Source organism: Peromyscus eremicus, chromosome 9 (genome assembly GCF_949786415.1).
Source record: "Peromyscus eremicus chromosome 9, PerEre_H2_v1, whole genome shotgun sequence".
Taxonomy (NCBI): Eukaryota; Metazoa; Chordata; class Mammalia; order Rodentia; family Cricetidae; genus Peromyscus; species Peromyscus eremicus.
The window spans coordinates 88,304,254-88,318,072 of NC_081425.1; the positions used below are offsets into that span (position 1 = coordinate 88,304,254).

Sequence of the window (13,819 nt, forward strand, 5' to 3'; positions counted from 1 at the left end):
CAGCTGAACATCCGGCAATGTTTTGCCTGTGAGCACCATGCCTGAGGGTACTATCGTGTGTTGTCTGGAGGAGAACCCTGGGGACAGGGGCAAGGTGGCACAAACCTCCGGAAACGATGCCACAGTCATCTCCCATAACCCGGAGACCAAGAAGATGCGAGTGAAGCTGCCTTCAGGGCCAAGAAGGTCATTTCATTGGCCAACAGGGCTGTTGTTGGTGTTGTGGCCGTGGGGGCAGAATTGACAAACCTATCTTAAAGGCTGGCCGTGCCTACCACAAGTACAAGGCCAAGAGGAACTGCTAGCCACGTGTCCAGGTTGTGCCCGTGAATCCTGTGGAGCATCTCTTTGGAGGTGGTAACCACCGGGACCTTGGCGAACCCTCCACTAATTGGAAGAGATGCCCCTGCTGGGCGCAAAGTTGGTTTCATTGCTGCCCGCCCGACTGGGCAACTACGTGGAACCAAAACTGTACAGGAGAAGGAGAACTGGAACTCAGGAGCTAATAATAAAGTATGTCCTTTGGCAAAACAAAGTCAAAACCAACAACCAAACAAACAAAACCCACTCAAGTCTTTGTTTCTTAGCAGCTATCGAAATTTTACATTTTATATGAAAGAAAAAGTCACCTACCCATTTCAATCATGTCCATAACGACATCCCTAGCATGGACATCAATGGTAACCAAAGCGCCCAGTGTGATCCTGGTCTGTTTAGACAACTTTCCTCTTACTAGCTCTACAATATCATTTAGTTGATACTGAAGTTCCTTGTAGTACTTCCTTAATCCCTACAAAATATCAAAACAATTTAGTTGATGTTATATAGAAATGTATGTATATGACTCAAAACACTATGTTCACTTATTTATGAAATAACCATGACTTCATAATCTATTTGAAAATATGAGTTACAGAGTGAATTTGTGTGTAATCCTAGTAAAAAAATAACAAGCTTTCCAAAATTTGTATAATTTTAATGCATATAGAAATCGAGGATATTATCTTTGCAAAGAACAGACAAGCAAACAAAGAAATATGAAATGAGAAAGAATGTTGTTGTTTAAAATCAAATAATGCTTTACCTCTGTTCCACCACTTATAACTTCCTGTGTCTCAGAAGTCCAGAACATTTGAGAAACACAAAGCACAACCTGGCCAGGCCACTCTCTGACCCAGTCTTTTCTTGCAGATTCTGGATAAGCCTGAATAATTAAAATTAATTTCTATCTTTAAAAGGTTGCCAAAGAAAAGAAGTCTATAAACATCTAACAACAATTTTTAATTCTTCTGCTGGGTTAGTTGTCAAGTTTTTGATGAACGATACACATTATTTCTATTATAAGGAAAATACAAAAAAAATCATTAAACCACTTAAAAAGTCATACATAAGGAGGGTGAAGGTTATGAGATGTATAATTTGTGCATGTACAAAAGCTTGAAAACAAGTCAAATACAGTATGATATTGATGTCGAACTTGAATTGCAAAGGAAGCTGCTGGTTAGTGTTGTCAGCTGGACAGAATCCACAGTCGCCTGGGAGACAGGCCTCTGGGCATGACTACAGGGGTTGATCTTGATTAGTTAATTGATCCAAGAAGACCCATCTTTACTGTGGGAGGGACCACTCCCTGCGCAGAGGATTCTGGAGTCTGTAAAGTGGAGAGACAGCTTAGCACTGGGAAGCATCCAGGGCTCTCTCCTTCCTGGCTGTGGCTGCAGTGGAGCCAGCTGCTTCTGGATCCCGCTGTCTTGACTGCCCTGCCACAGTGGACCTTGAATTGTGAGCTAAAATAAACGCGTCCTCCCTGAAGTTGCTTCTATGATGTTATTTTATCATAGCAACAGGAAAAGTAACTACGACAGAGACCATATAATATATTTAAAAACTGGGCTCGTGTGAGACCCAAACAGGAAAAATCTACCTTGCAGGTTGAGAGTTCTGTTTGCAGTTAAGAACAAGTTCCTGTTTGTCCTATGTTTGACCCATCTACACTGGATGTGCTTGACCACATGTGGGCGGGAGGTACATGGACAGGAAGTACGTCATGATATTCGTTTGCCCCTGAGTGGACCTGGTGGCAAGTACGGTGGCCCCATGGTTTTGCTTTTTTAAGTCTCTGTAAAACATGACTTGTGGCCATTTGCTGGGAACTCCAGGGCGATCCTGGCCAGAGCCCATCCTCCTGGCCAGTATTTAATTAAAGCTTGCTTTAAATTTAGCTTAAAATTGTTGTAGTGGTCTTATTCTTACTTGGTGGGATTACTACTAGTAGTTAAGAGTGTCTGTGTTACTTATCCATAACTTTTCTAAAACTTACACTACTAAGATATACAATTACATTTAGTATTTAAATTATTAAATTGATTAAATTATTTTAACAATCTGTGCATTTGAATTTGAAATATACTTTCATCTACTACTAATACTTTCATGTTTCAAAAGTTTTAAATATATTTTGAAGGGAAGATTTAACAGTTTAAAAATAGCTTGCTTCATAGTGGAGAGGTGCTTGAACTGGCCCTCCCCTGTAATCAGGTTGGTGAATACCCTGTCTTCATAGAGCCTTCACCCAGTAACTGATGGAAGCAGATGCAGAGATCCACAGCCGAGCACCAGGCCGAGCTCCGGGAGTCCAGTTGAAGAGAGGGAAGAGGGATTATATGAACAAGGGGGGGTCAAGATCATGATGGGGAAATCTACACAGACAACTGAGCCAAGCTTGTCGGAACTCATAAAATCTAGACTGACAGCTGTGGAGCCTGCATGGAACCAAACTAGGCCCTCTGCATGTGGGCGACAGTTGTGTAGCTGGGTCTGTTTGAGGGGCCCCCCGGCAGTGGGATCAGGGTCCATCCCTGGTGCATGAGCTGACCTTTTGGAACCCATTACCTATAGTGGGATGCCTTGCTCAGCCTTGATGCAGGGGGGAGGGGCTTGGACCTGCCTCAACTGAATGTACCAGGCTTCGCTGACTCTCCATGGGAGGCCTTAACCTTTTGGAGGAGTGGATGGAGTGGGTGGGGGGAGGTGGAGGGGCAAGAAGAGGGAGTGGGGGGTGGGGGGAAGCAGGAGGAGTGGGGAGGGGGAACTGTGGTTGGTATGTAAAATGAACAAAAAATTAAAAAAAAATAAACTTAAAAAAGAAAATAAGAACCTCACAAATTCTTTATCCTATCGTCTCATTGCACAAATAAAGAAACTTAACCATGAAAAAAAAGTAGCTTGTTTCAATAACAAATGGTAACAGCAAATAACAATTATAAATTATAAAGACTTTGTAGGATGAATTTTGAAGCTGATGATAATGAAAAGTATTCTTTTAAACTAACACATTAAATATAAGAATATAGATATATTATATATAAAATATTTTTATTAAAGTACTTATAGATAAATTCAAATAACAAAGTAACATAAGCTCTAAAGAGAAGTAATGAATGCCAGGTACGTGGCAAGTACATTTTCTATGTCAATGAAGGTAATACCTCATGGACAATGTTGATGCTTTCCTACATGTTTTTAGTTTGTTTGGAATCATAGAGAAAGGAGAAAAAAAAAATCAAGATTTAATTGCAAAAACATTGAAGCCACAGAAAAGCTATCTCAAGAAAATAAGCTCCAGGCTGGAAAGATTGCTCAGTGGTTAAGGGCATGTACTACTCTTCCAGAGGACCAGAGTTCAGTTCCCTGCACCCACATCTGGCGGCTCACAACTGCCAGTAACTTCTGATTCAGAGGGATGCAATGTCTCTGGCCTCCATGGGCACCTGCACTAATGTGCACACACTCTCACACAGACGCACATAAATACTACACATAATTCAAATAATAATACTTTTGAAAGATAAGCTTCATAGGGCCCTTTAGTGAGAAAGGTTATCTCACTCATGCAGTGACTTGCTGGATACAGGCTGCAAGGGCTTTTAAAACTACTACAAGGGCCGGGCGGTGGTGGCGCACGCCTTTAATCCCAGCACTTGGGAGGCAGAGCCAGGCGGATCTCTGTGAGTTCGAGGCCAGCTTGGGCTACCAAGTGAGTTCCAGGAAAGGCGCAAAGCTACACAGAGAAACCCTGTCTCAAAAAACCAAAAAAAAAAAAAAAAAAAAAAAACTACTACAAGGGAAAACATATATTTCAAGATTAGGATAATTTGGTTAGCCTTGAGTGAGGTATATAAAACATCCAGGTGCTATATTTCCTTCAGATTTATTAAGTATCTCGTGTATGCTCATCTTATTTAGAATTTTACAGTAGTTAAGTTTCAAAAAGCAGTAAGTGAAGCAGAAAATGTATTTAACATGTTTGAGCAAATCTGACCTGTAGATCAGCAAGTATTAAAGCACATGACTATTTGCCTACTAGACATATGTAAGTAGCACTGCAATGTTTTATTTTTTCTTGGGTTGAAAAAGTATTTGTTTACTTATTGTGGGGGTGGGTATGTGTGAAGAGTGCATGTGTGTAGATCAAAAGACAACTTGTGGGAATCAGTTCCCTCCTTCCATCATATGAATTCTAGGGATTAAACTCAGATTGTTAGGCTTGGCAGAAAGAACCTTTACACGTTTAGCCATTTCTATGGTCCCTATTTTGCTTTTTGAGACAGAGTCTCACTTTGTAGCCAAAGCTACCTTGGAACTTATGTAACTGAGGTTGGCCTCAAACTTGGGGCAGTCTACCTTCCTCAGCCTCTCCAGCTACTGAGATTGCAGCTGTGAGCTACTATGTGTGGCAACATTCTAATTTGGACACTTATGAAATAAAATTCTGATTTTTCACAAGCCTCCGCAAACCTACTTCTCTTACAGGCATTCCCCTGAGTAAATCTCACCTATGCGCTCATGGAAAAACTATTAAAGTAAATCTTGAGACCTTCTCCCTGCTCCCCGTTTCACTCTACAACCAGTTTAAGGCCTGCTGAAATTAAGATACAAATATATTTCTCATCCATCTAATTTGTTCCATATTTCCCACCAACTGTCTAGTGTCAGACCACGTCATCTATCTTCTAGGCTAATACCAGGTTCTCCTAATTTGTCTTTCTCTTTTGATAGTCTGCTAATGCATTTTTTATACCATAGTCTTACTAGTATAAAAATATAAGCCAGATTATGATTTTCCTCGATTAAAATATTTTAACCTTCCTATGTACAATAAAAATGAACCCCTCCTTCTTATCCTCCTTTCTGCCTTCCTTTTCCTCCATTCTACCCCAGATACAGAGATCTTCTCACAGTTTCTTACAGATTCTTGAATCTTCCTGAGCCCAGAGCCGTTACACAGGACCCCAACACGTTCTTTAATTCACTCTTTATCTAGCTATTTTCTACTTATCCTTCATATCTTGGTCTCAGTCCAACTTCCTCCCTGAGCCTATTGCTGGACCCTCTCCCATGCTAAAGTGATGTACTCTACTATTCTCTCTGATGACACATCTTCCTCTTATAACACACCTGTATAAGTTATTATATACATTATTCTCATCAATTCTTACTACTGATGTAGAAATAAAGAGAAAAAAATAACGTCACCAAACAAACCAACAGCCCAGCACTTGTAGACTACAGAGCATGCGTTTAAGCCTAGGAGACGCACCAGCCTGGACGCAGCAATCACGTCATGAATACTCCTGAGCATCAGGTCTTCAACTTGAATCAGCCACTTCTCCACAGCACCCCTTGCTGCTGACGTGGAGATCAGTGCAATCAGCTCCACTCGCTCGCCTTCAGAGCTGTACATGGCTTTAATGTCCAGGTTAGGCAGGAACTCCAATTTAGCAATGCCTTCAAAGCATTTTTTTAAGTGTGGCTGAACTCTGAGTGGATCTTTGGTCTCCGACAAAATCTCTAACATCTCATCATTAGATAAAAAGAAAAATCTGGAAAAGAAATATGTGAATAAAAACTTTTAGTGGCAATTCACCACCCACCAGAAAATGTTTTAAATTACAGCACAATTGATTATCTATCATACCGAGGGAAGAAAAGTCGTTTCTTTTCGAGATATGCATTCAGTCCCTTCATGATTTTCTCCAAAAGGTCATTGCAGTTCAGGAGTTTTTCTAGTAAGCCTGTTAAAGAAGTAGCAGCAAGAACCTAGAAGACACAGAGTCATATGAGACACACTAGCATGCTTGGTATAAGACATAAGCATGAATACACACATTTAAACATGATAAGGTTTTTGAAACTTTATGAAATTAGTAATGAAACATCTCCTCCTTTTTTGAGACAGATCTCATTATGCAGCCAAGGCTGGGCACGGACTTGTAATTCTCTTCTTGCTTTAGCCCCCCAAATGGACCACACCCAGCTTTGAAATTTCTTTTATAACATAAAAAATATTAAAATTCACTAAGTCATACATATTATAATCCAAGGGCATTAGTTAGGAACGATGTTATCATTATTGTGTATATTTTATTATACTTGAGTGACTTTTTTATTTTTAATTGTGTGTATAAAATAAAGGTATGTCTGAACATGGGTTTGTGCATGTGAGTGTAGTGACTTGTGAGGTCAAAAGTGTCAGATCCCCTGGAGCTGGAGTTGCAGGCAGTTGAGTAGGGCTAGGAACTGAACTTGGGTCCTCTGGAAGAGTGGGAAGTACCCTTAGCCAGTGAGCCTTCTCTATAGTCCCCCTCCTGTGTTCTTTTGAATAATATGGGAAAAGTCTTGTTAGGATGGTGTATGATTTAATTTTAGCTTTTACAATTGTGAACTTTAAACTTAATTTACAGCAGGGTTTTGGCAATCTATATCTCACTGACCAAATCTAGCCAGCTGCTAGTTTTGTATGATCCTCAAACTAAGAATATTTTTATACTTTCAGAAGGTTAAAAAATTAAAGGGAGGCTAGGAACGTAGCTCAGCTGGCAACATGCTTGCTTAGCAGGCACGAGGCCCAGGGTTCTTTTGTCAGCACCATGAGTAAACTGAGTGGGCTGGCACACAGCTGCAATCCCAGCATTCCACAGGTGCAGGAGGATCAGAAGTTCAAGGTCATTTTCAGCTACACAGAGAATTTGAAGCAACTTGGGCTAGAGACCCTGTCTCAAAAAATTAAATTAAACAAAAAAAATGAAGATAATAATGCTGTTTCATAATGTAAGTGACAATGTTGTCAGTGTCTATAAACAAGCTTTATTATGGTAGAAGCATATCCATTCATTACATGTTAGTTCTGGCCGCTTTCCACTGTGTGACGGCAGAAGTAAGCATTACAGAAGAGACTCCATGCCTCACAAAGCCTACAAAATGTATTAACTAACTATTTACAGAAAAATCTAATCTATAAGAATTCATGAACTGAAAAGCTCCTGAAGTCAGTGAGATAAAAATCCTTGAAATTCATCCATTTCTATAACTAACTCTCAATAAGTCTAGCACTTATTTGGTTTTTCTCAGCATTGAAATATGTTATTTCTTAAGTTGAATACATTTTAAAAGTAGATGCATAGCTATGATGTATGCTAAATGTGTGAAAAAAAAACCCCACTGTTTTCAACACTAGAATCCTACCTAAGGTACTCCTAATAGGAAAGACACATAGAAAATGAGACCATTTGAGAGTAGATTCATTTCCTCTAATTAACACTTTCAAGCAAATAAAGAACTGCTTGAAGTGATCAGGCTTTCTCCATCCTCTTCTTTATCTCATTGTTTTATGTATCTGTTTACTTTGTGAAGTGATGGACAGTGGTTGTATATAGTGGAAGTCAAGTGAGATAACTATTCATCTCAAGTGGCTACACTATGCTTATACATACATACATACACACACATATATGAATGAGTTGCAAGTACTTTTATTATGAATTGAAAAATGAAATTATTTTGATACTTTTGAACTTACATTTTTATGAACTTTCCAATTTGTATACAATGAGTAAGTTTTATTTTAATAATCAGAAAAAAAGCCAAATGCTTTTTAAAACCCCTAAGGTTTTAACTAAGGTTCACCTACTACAGGAGAGAAAACAAGCTCTTCACCTTTGGGTCTTTAGCACAGAACTTCATGATATCCCTCCAGTTTCTGTCTACTGTCTGAAACTGACGTCCTTCTTCTGGCATCTGCTGCATGATATCCTCAGAGCAAAAGATAGGCTCTAAGTACAGCCACTGAGCTTGCACTTTTAACCACTCATCAATTGTTTCCTGTATTCGAATCAGACGGTCCTCCCAGGCCTTAAGAAAAAGCATACTGTACTAAATTCCAGTTTTTAAAAGAAAAACTATAAACTATAGCAAGAAAAAAGGATTAGAATTCACTACTGTTTTAATATCAATACAACACAACTTATACCTTAATATTGCTTATAGAAATCTCATATAGGCTTAGAAAAAACATGGGAGATATAACGTTTCCCTAAACCAAATGAACTCACATTTGGTAGTGATTGTAAAATTATTTCATTTCATAATCTCTCAGGGAATCAACCCAAATCTTAAATGTATGTTCTGCTCTACACCAGTGATAATCAACTGTGGATGATGTTGTCCTCCATACCAGGTAATATTTCAGAGTGGCTGAAGGATATTGAGAGAGGGAGAGGATACTGCTAATGCCTGGTGTTATGGAGACCAGACACACTGCTAAATGTACTACAATATGCAGGGTAGTCCCCATCGTGTAACAAGTCTTTCTCTGTCCCACCATCCAGCACCCAAACAATAACACAGACTGATTATTAATTATGAAAGCTTGGCCTTTAGTTTAGGCTTGTTTTTAACTATCTCTTATAACTTAAATTAAGCCACATTTTTATTAATCTATGTTCTACCACATGGCTTTTACCTCTATCCCATTCTGTGTGTCTCTCTCATGCATAGATTCATCTCCTACTTCCTCTCTCCTAGCCCAGAAGTCCCATCTATACCTCTTGCCTAGCTATTGGTCATTCAGCTCTTTATTAGACCATCACAGCAATATATCTTCACACAGTGTACAAATATCCCACCATAGCCATAACGAAGAATTATTTAGCCCAGGCCCAGAGAGGTGGCTCAGTGAGTAAAGGAACTTGCCACCAAGACCGACATCCTGAGTTTGGTGGCCCAAATGGGTCCTACACAGTGGAAGGAGAGGACTGACTTCTACAAGCTGCTCTCTGACCTAGTCACATGCACTGTGGCATGCCTGCATGCACACACACACACACACACACACACACACACACACACACAGTAATAAATAAACATATAAAGAAAGAAATGTATATAAAAAAGAATTACTTAGCCCCAAATATCAATAGTGTAAAGTTGAAGGATCTTGCCAGGCAGTGGTGGCGCACGCCTTTAATCCCAAGCACTCGGGAGGCAGAGGCAGGCAGATCTCTGTGAGTTTGAGGCCAGCCTGGTCTACAGAGCAAGATCCAGGAAAGGCGCAAAGCTACACAAAGAAACCCTGTCTCGAAAAACAAAAAAACAAACAAACAAACAAAAAAAGTTGAAGGATCTTGCTCTACATCAGCACAGTTTGAAGAAAACTGAAATTTGGGTTGGGGATTTAGCTCAGTGGTAGAGCACTTGCCTAGCAAGCACAAGGCCCTGGGTTCAATCCTCAGCTCTGGGGAAAAAAAAACAACTTTAAGAAAACTGAAATTAAAATTTTAAAATAAAGTAAAATAAGCCTCCTTATCCTCAGAGATTGCCTAGAGTTAATAAAATATTTCTCCAGTGTATGTCATAAGGTCCTAGGTTTGGAGCTTCATCTCTCTCTCTCTTTTTTTTTTTTTTTTAGGGTTTTTTGAGACAGGGTTTCTCTGTGTAGCTTTGCGCCTTTCCTGGATCTCGCTCTGTAGACCAGGCTGGCCTCGAACTCACGGAGATTTGCCTGCCTCTGCCTCCCAAGTGCTGGGATTAAAGGCGTGCGCCGCCGCCGCCGCCGCCGCCGCCGCCGCCACCGCCGCCACCACCACCCGGCCCATCTCTCTTTTTCAAAACATAAAATTTCTAAATTTCTCTTCTTAAACAAGAACTTTTTAATACACATACACACACACACACACACACACACACACACACACACTCACAAACCAGGCTGATTTGTAGAAGCATATCCAATGTTATGTTTTTTTTTGGAAACAACTATTGCTTTCACCAAATAATGGCAGCCAACATCAACTATGAAACACTGCTTATGGTTAAACATTTCACCTTATAAAAATGTGTCAAAACATCATAATGGTACAAATATATACAATTGTTACTTGTGAGTTAAAAATATAATTAAACATTATATGTTTTTTTAAAATCTGCCTTGGTTTGAATCTCAATTCTGTCATTTAATAGCTAAGTGAATTTGGGCAAATAACCCATCCTCAGTTTCTTAACTATTTAGACAGATAATAACAATGCCTACCATGAAGGTCTGCTGTGGGGAAAAAAATCAGTTAGTAAATGTGGAACCACTAGACAGTGACCAGCATAGTTAACATCAATCAAAACTGGGTCTACAATCCAGTAACTTGTCTTTTCCTCAATTTATATAGCCCCCAGTTAGAATGCTGACCTTATTTAGTTACCTAACAGGGACTTAAAGGCTTAAGTGCCAGTGCTTGGGTTGGAGGACAGAGCTGCTGACTACAAAGACCCTGTCAAGTTGTTCTTTGTTTCAAATAAAACCAAGGAGCTTGGTTAAATCAACCACGGTTACCCAGCTCCTCTTCCAGGCAATGTAGAATGATTTGGGGTTGTTTTTTTTTTGTTGTTGCTGTTTATTTGTATAAAGGGTAGGGGAATTTCTCTCTACCACCTTTAAACATTCAATGTATTTAAAAGCATAACCTATTTATTTATTTCCTTATTTACCTTTTTTTGAGACAAGGTCTTGTCATGTAGTCCAGGCTGGGTTCTAACTTGCTAGATAGCCTATGGTAGATTGCAATGCATGATGATTCTCCTGCCTCAGACTCCTGAATACTGGAATTACAAGCTTTGCTAGGAGCAGCTAAGAAGTAATCTCTAATTGTGCTTGTACAAGAATGTGCCGACCTGGCTACCTCTACATCAGATGACAAGTCTCTTCAGTCTAAATGTCATCACACACACACACACACACACACACACACACTGCACCAAGTTCACTTACCTTCTTTGTTCAGTGTTTTGGGAGTTCTCCTCAGTGCTTTTCTTAGTTTATACACTTCATAACCCTTTCTTAATCTCTTGTCTCCTGGTTGTGCTTTATTGGCTTTGTACTCACCAAGGGGAAAACCACTGGACTTAGTTATACTATGAAGCTATTATCATTATCCGCATGCTTTCCTTAGTTACCGGAATCAGTGATAAGGATACATCATTTATTTTTCTGAAGTGGGCAGCAGTAACTCATTAATTACTCTCATGCTTGTTGTTTACAAATTAAATAGTGATATAGATAACTTCACTCTGCGGATACAGTGTGATATGATCTGAGCTTTCTAAAATTAGAAATTAGCTGTATTTAAAAATTCCCAGAAATGAAGTTTTTAAATTTTACTTGCTATAAAAACTGCTTGTCAGTCTGGAGTGTATGCTTAACATGTGTGAGGTCTTATTACAGAAAGGAAGGAAGAAGGGAGGAAGGGAGGGACGGAGGGAGGGAAGGAGTGAGGGAGGGGGAGGGAGGGAAGAGACAAAAGCATAGAGCCAGGCATGGTGGCTCATGCTGTAATTCCAGTACTCAGGACCTGAGGCAGAATAATTATCACCAGTTTGAGACCAACTTGGCCTATATAGTGAGTTCAAGATACAGAGTGAGTCCATGTCTCAAGAAAAAGTAGGGGAAAGATGAGGAAGAAGGGAAGGGAAGCAAGAAAAAGCAAGAAACTTGTATTCCTTCTATCAATATCATTGGAGAAAAATCTTAATAAAGAATGAATTTCTTCTCAAAGGGATCAGTTAATATATTATTTGTTCTTTTTTTCTTTTCTTTTTTCAAGACATGGTTTCTCTGTGTAACAGCCTTAGCTGTCCCGGAACTAACTCTGTAGACCAGGCTGTGCTCAAACTCAGATGAACCTGTCTCGGCCTCCTGAGTGCTGGGATTAAAGGCGTGCCCCACCACCACCCTGCTTGTTTGTTCATTTTTAAGTTTTTATACATATGGCTGTTTTGCCTTTGTGTATCTGTTTTTTGTGTGCATACAGTAGCTGCCGAGGCCAGAAGGGGGCACCAGATCCTCTGGAACTGGAGTTAAAATGGTTGTTAGCCACCTTGTGGACGCTGGGGACCAAACAAGTGCTCTTACCACAGTTCCAGCTCTTCAGCCTCCTACTGCATGCTCACCACACAAAATATAAAGGCTCAATTCTATCACTTGAATAGACATTTTAAAGGCATCCAAACATGTTTCCACGAGAACATATATGAAACAAGATAGAAGCCTTTGTAAGTGACAAGGAGCTATCGTATTTAACATACCTTGATCTCATTTTCAAATGGTTTGATAAAAGGTGAGCCTCTCATTGTCTGAGTCTTTATAATTTGGTCATCAAGAATCGCCTGAATCTCATCCACTGAGGAAAGGATATAGACTCCAGTGTCACGGTACAGACTTATATGAAAAGAAATATCGTCCCAAGTTGCTATCATAGCATTCATGGCTCTCTCTAAGGAAAATTCCTGAAAGGGAGAAGTGGAAAAGAACAGGATGGTTAAAAAAGGAATCATTTATGTTGTTTTATTTCCCTTCATGACTCAGTAAGCACTTTGCTCATTACACCATAATCTCCATAACTGTCTGTCTGTCTGTCTCTACCTACCTACCTACCTACCTACCTACCTATCTCTTGAAATAGGGTCACTTTTTAATGATTTAAAAGTTCCTTAGAGAAGTCATGGACCCAGGAGAAAACCAAACACTACTGTTCTGCTAAAGGCATAGAGCAATAAAATGATGCTCTCCTATACTCATAGGTGTCTTGCTCAGCCACCATCAGGGAAGCTCCTTCCTGCAGTAGATGGGAACAAACACAGAGACCCACAACTGGACTGTGTGAAGAGACTGGGAGATATTGGAACACTCAGTCCTAACTGAGATGTCTGCAGTAAATCCTCCCTCTCTGGACTCAGGGAACCCTGCGGCAGAGGAGGTGGAAAGACTGTAAGAGCCAGAGGGGATGGAGGACGCCAAGGAATCAAGGCCTTCCAGACACAGCAGGACTGGCCCAGACGTGAACTCACAACGACTGTGGCAGCATGCAGAGGGCATGCATGTGTCAGGTGCGGTCCTAGTGCTGAGAGGGAACCCAGAAGCTATCTCTAATTGATAACTGCTGATAAAGGAAAAACTAGCTTTCTCCAATGAGTGTACAAACCACTCTTAAGGGCAGGCCCCGTGCCCAGCAGCAGATGGCCAACAGAAAACTGATTCAATGGCGTTCTTTTTTTTTTCTAACTTTACAGATCTTTTGCATATATTATGGCTTCTGATTTTACGTTTCTATGGGATTCCTGTGTGTGTGAACAAGTGAGTCATTGCATCTATATGTGTTTCTTGTGCTTTATCTTTGGCTCTTTTCTTCTGTTTGTTTTGTGCTGTTCTGGTTTGTTGTTTTTATTTTAACTTATTTTGTTTTACAATTAATTTTTTAGATGCCTGTTTTCTATTGAGAGAAAAAAAAGATGTAGATTGGGGTGGGAGGTGAGGTGAGAAGCATGTAGGAGGAGTTTAGGGAAGGGGAAACCATAATCAGAATTTATTGTACAAAAAGTTCTATTTTCAATTAAAAAATTGAATAAATTCTAAGAAAAATTCAGTTTTTTAAAGTTTAGTTTTTATAAAAACTCTTGTCACTGTTAAAATGGGCAACAGAATAAAATACCCACTGGA

The 13,819-nt window shown here is 39.8% G+C and overlaps 1 protein-coding gene across 1 annotated transcript in view; it reads right to left on the reverse strand.

Moving 5' to 3' along the window:
* The window catches only part of Dnah12 (dynein axonemal heavy chain 12), a 157,868-nt gene that overhangs the window by 116,309 nt on the left and 27,740 nt on the right, over window positions 1–13,819 (reverse strand). The window contains exons 18-23 of the mRNA XM_059273985.1: window positions 12,409–12,609; window positions 7,996–8,190; window positions 5,978–6,099; window positions 5,600–5,882; window positions 1,085–1,204; window positions 634–790 (exon numbers count right to left, since the gene is read on the reverse strand). Of these exons, the coding sequence (XP_059129968.1) occupies window positions 634–790; window positions 1,085–1,204; window positions 5,600–5,882; window positions 5,978–6,099; window positions 7,996–8,190; window positions 12,409–12,609 (1,078 nt within the window). The remainder of the gene's footprint in view (window positions 1–633; window positions 791–1,084; window positions 1,205–5,599; window positions 5,883–5,977; window positions 6,100–7,995; window positions 8,191–12,408; window positions 12,610–13,819) is intronic.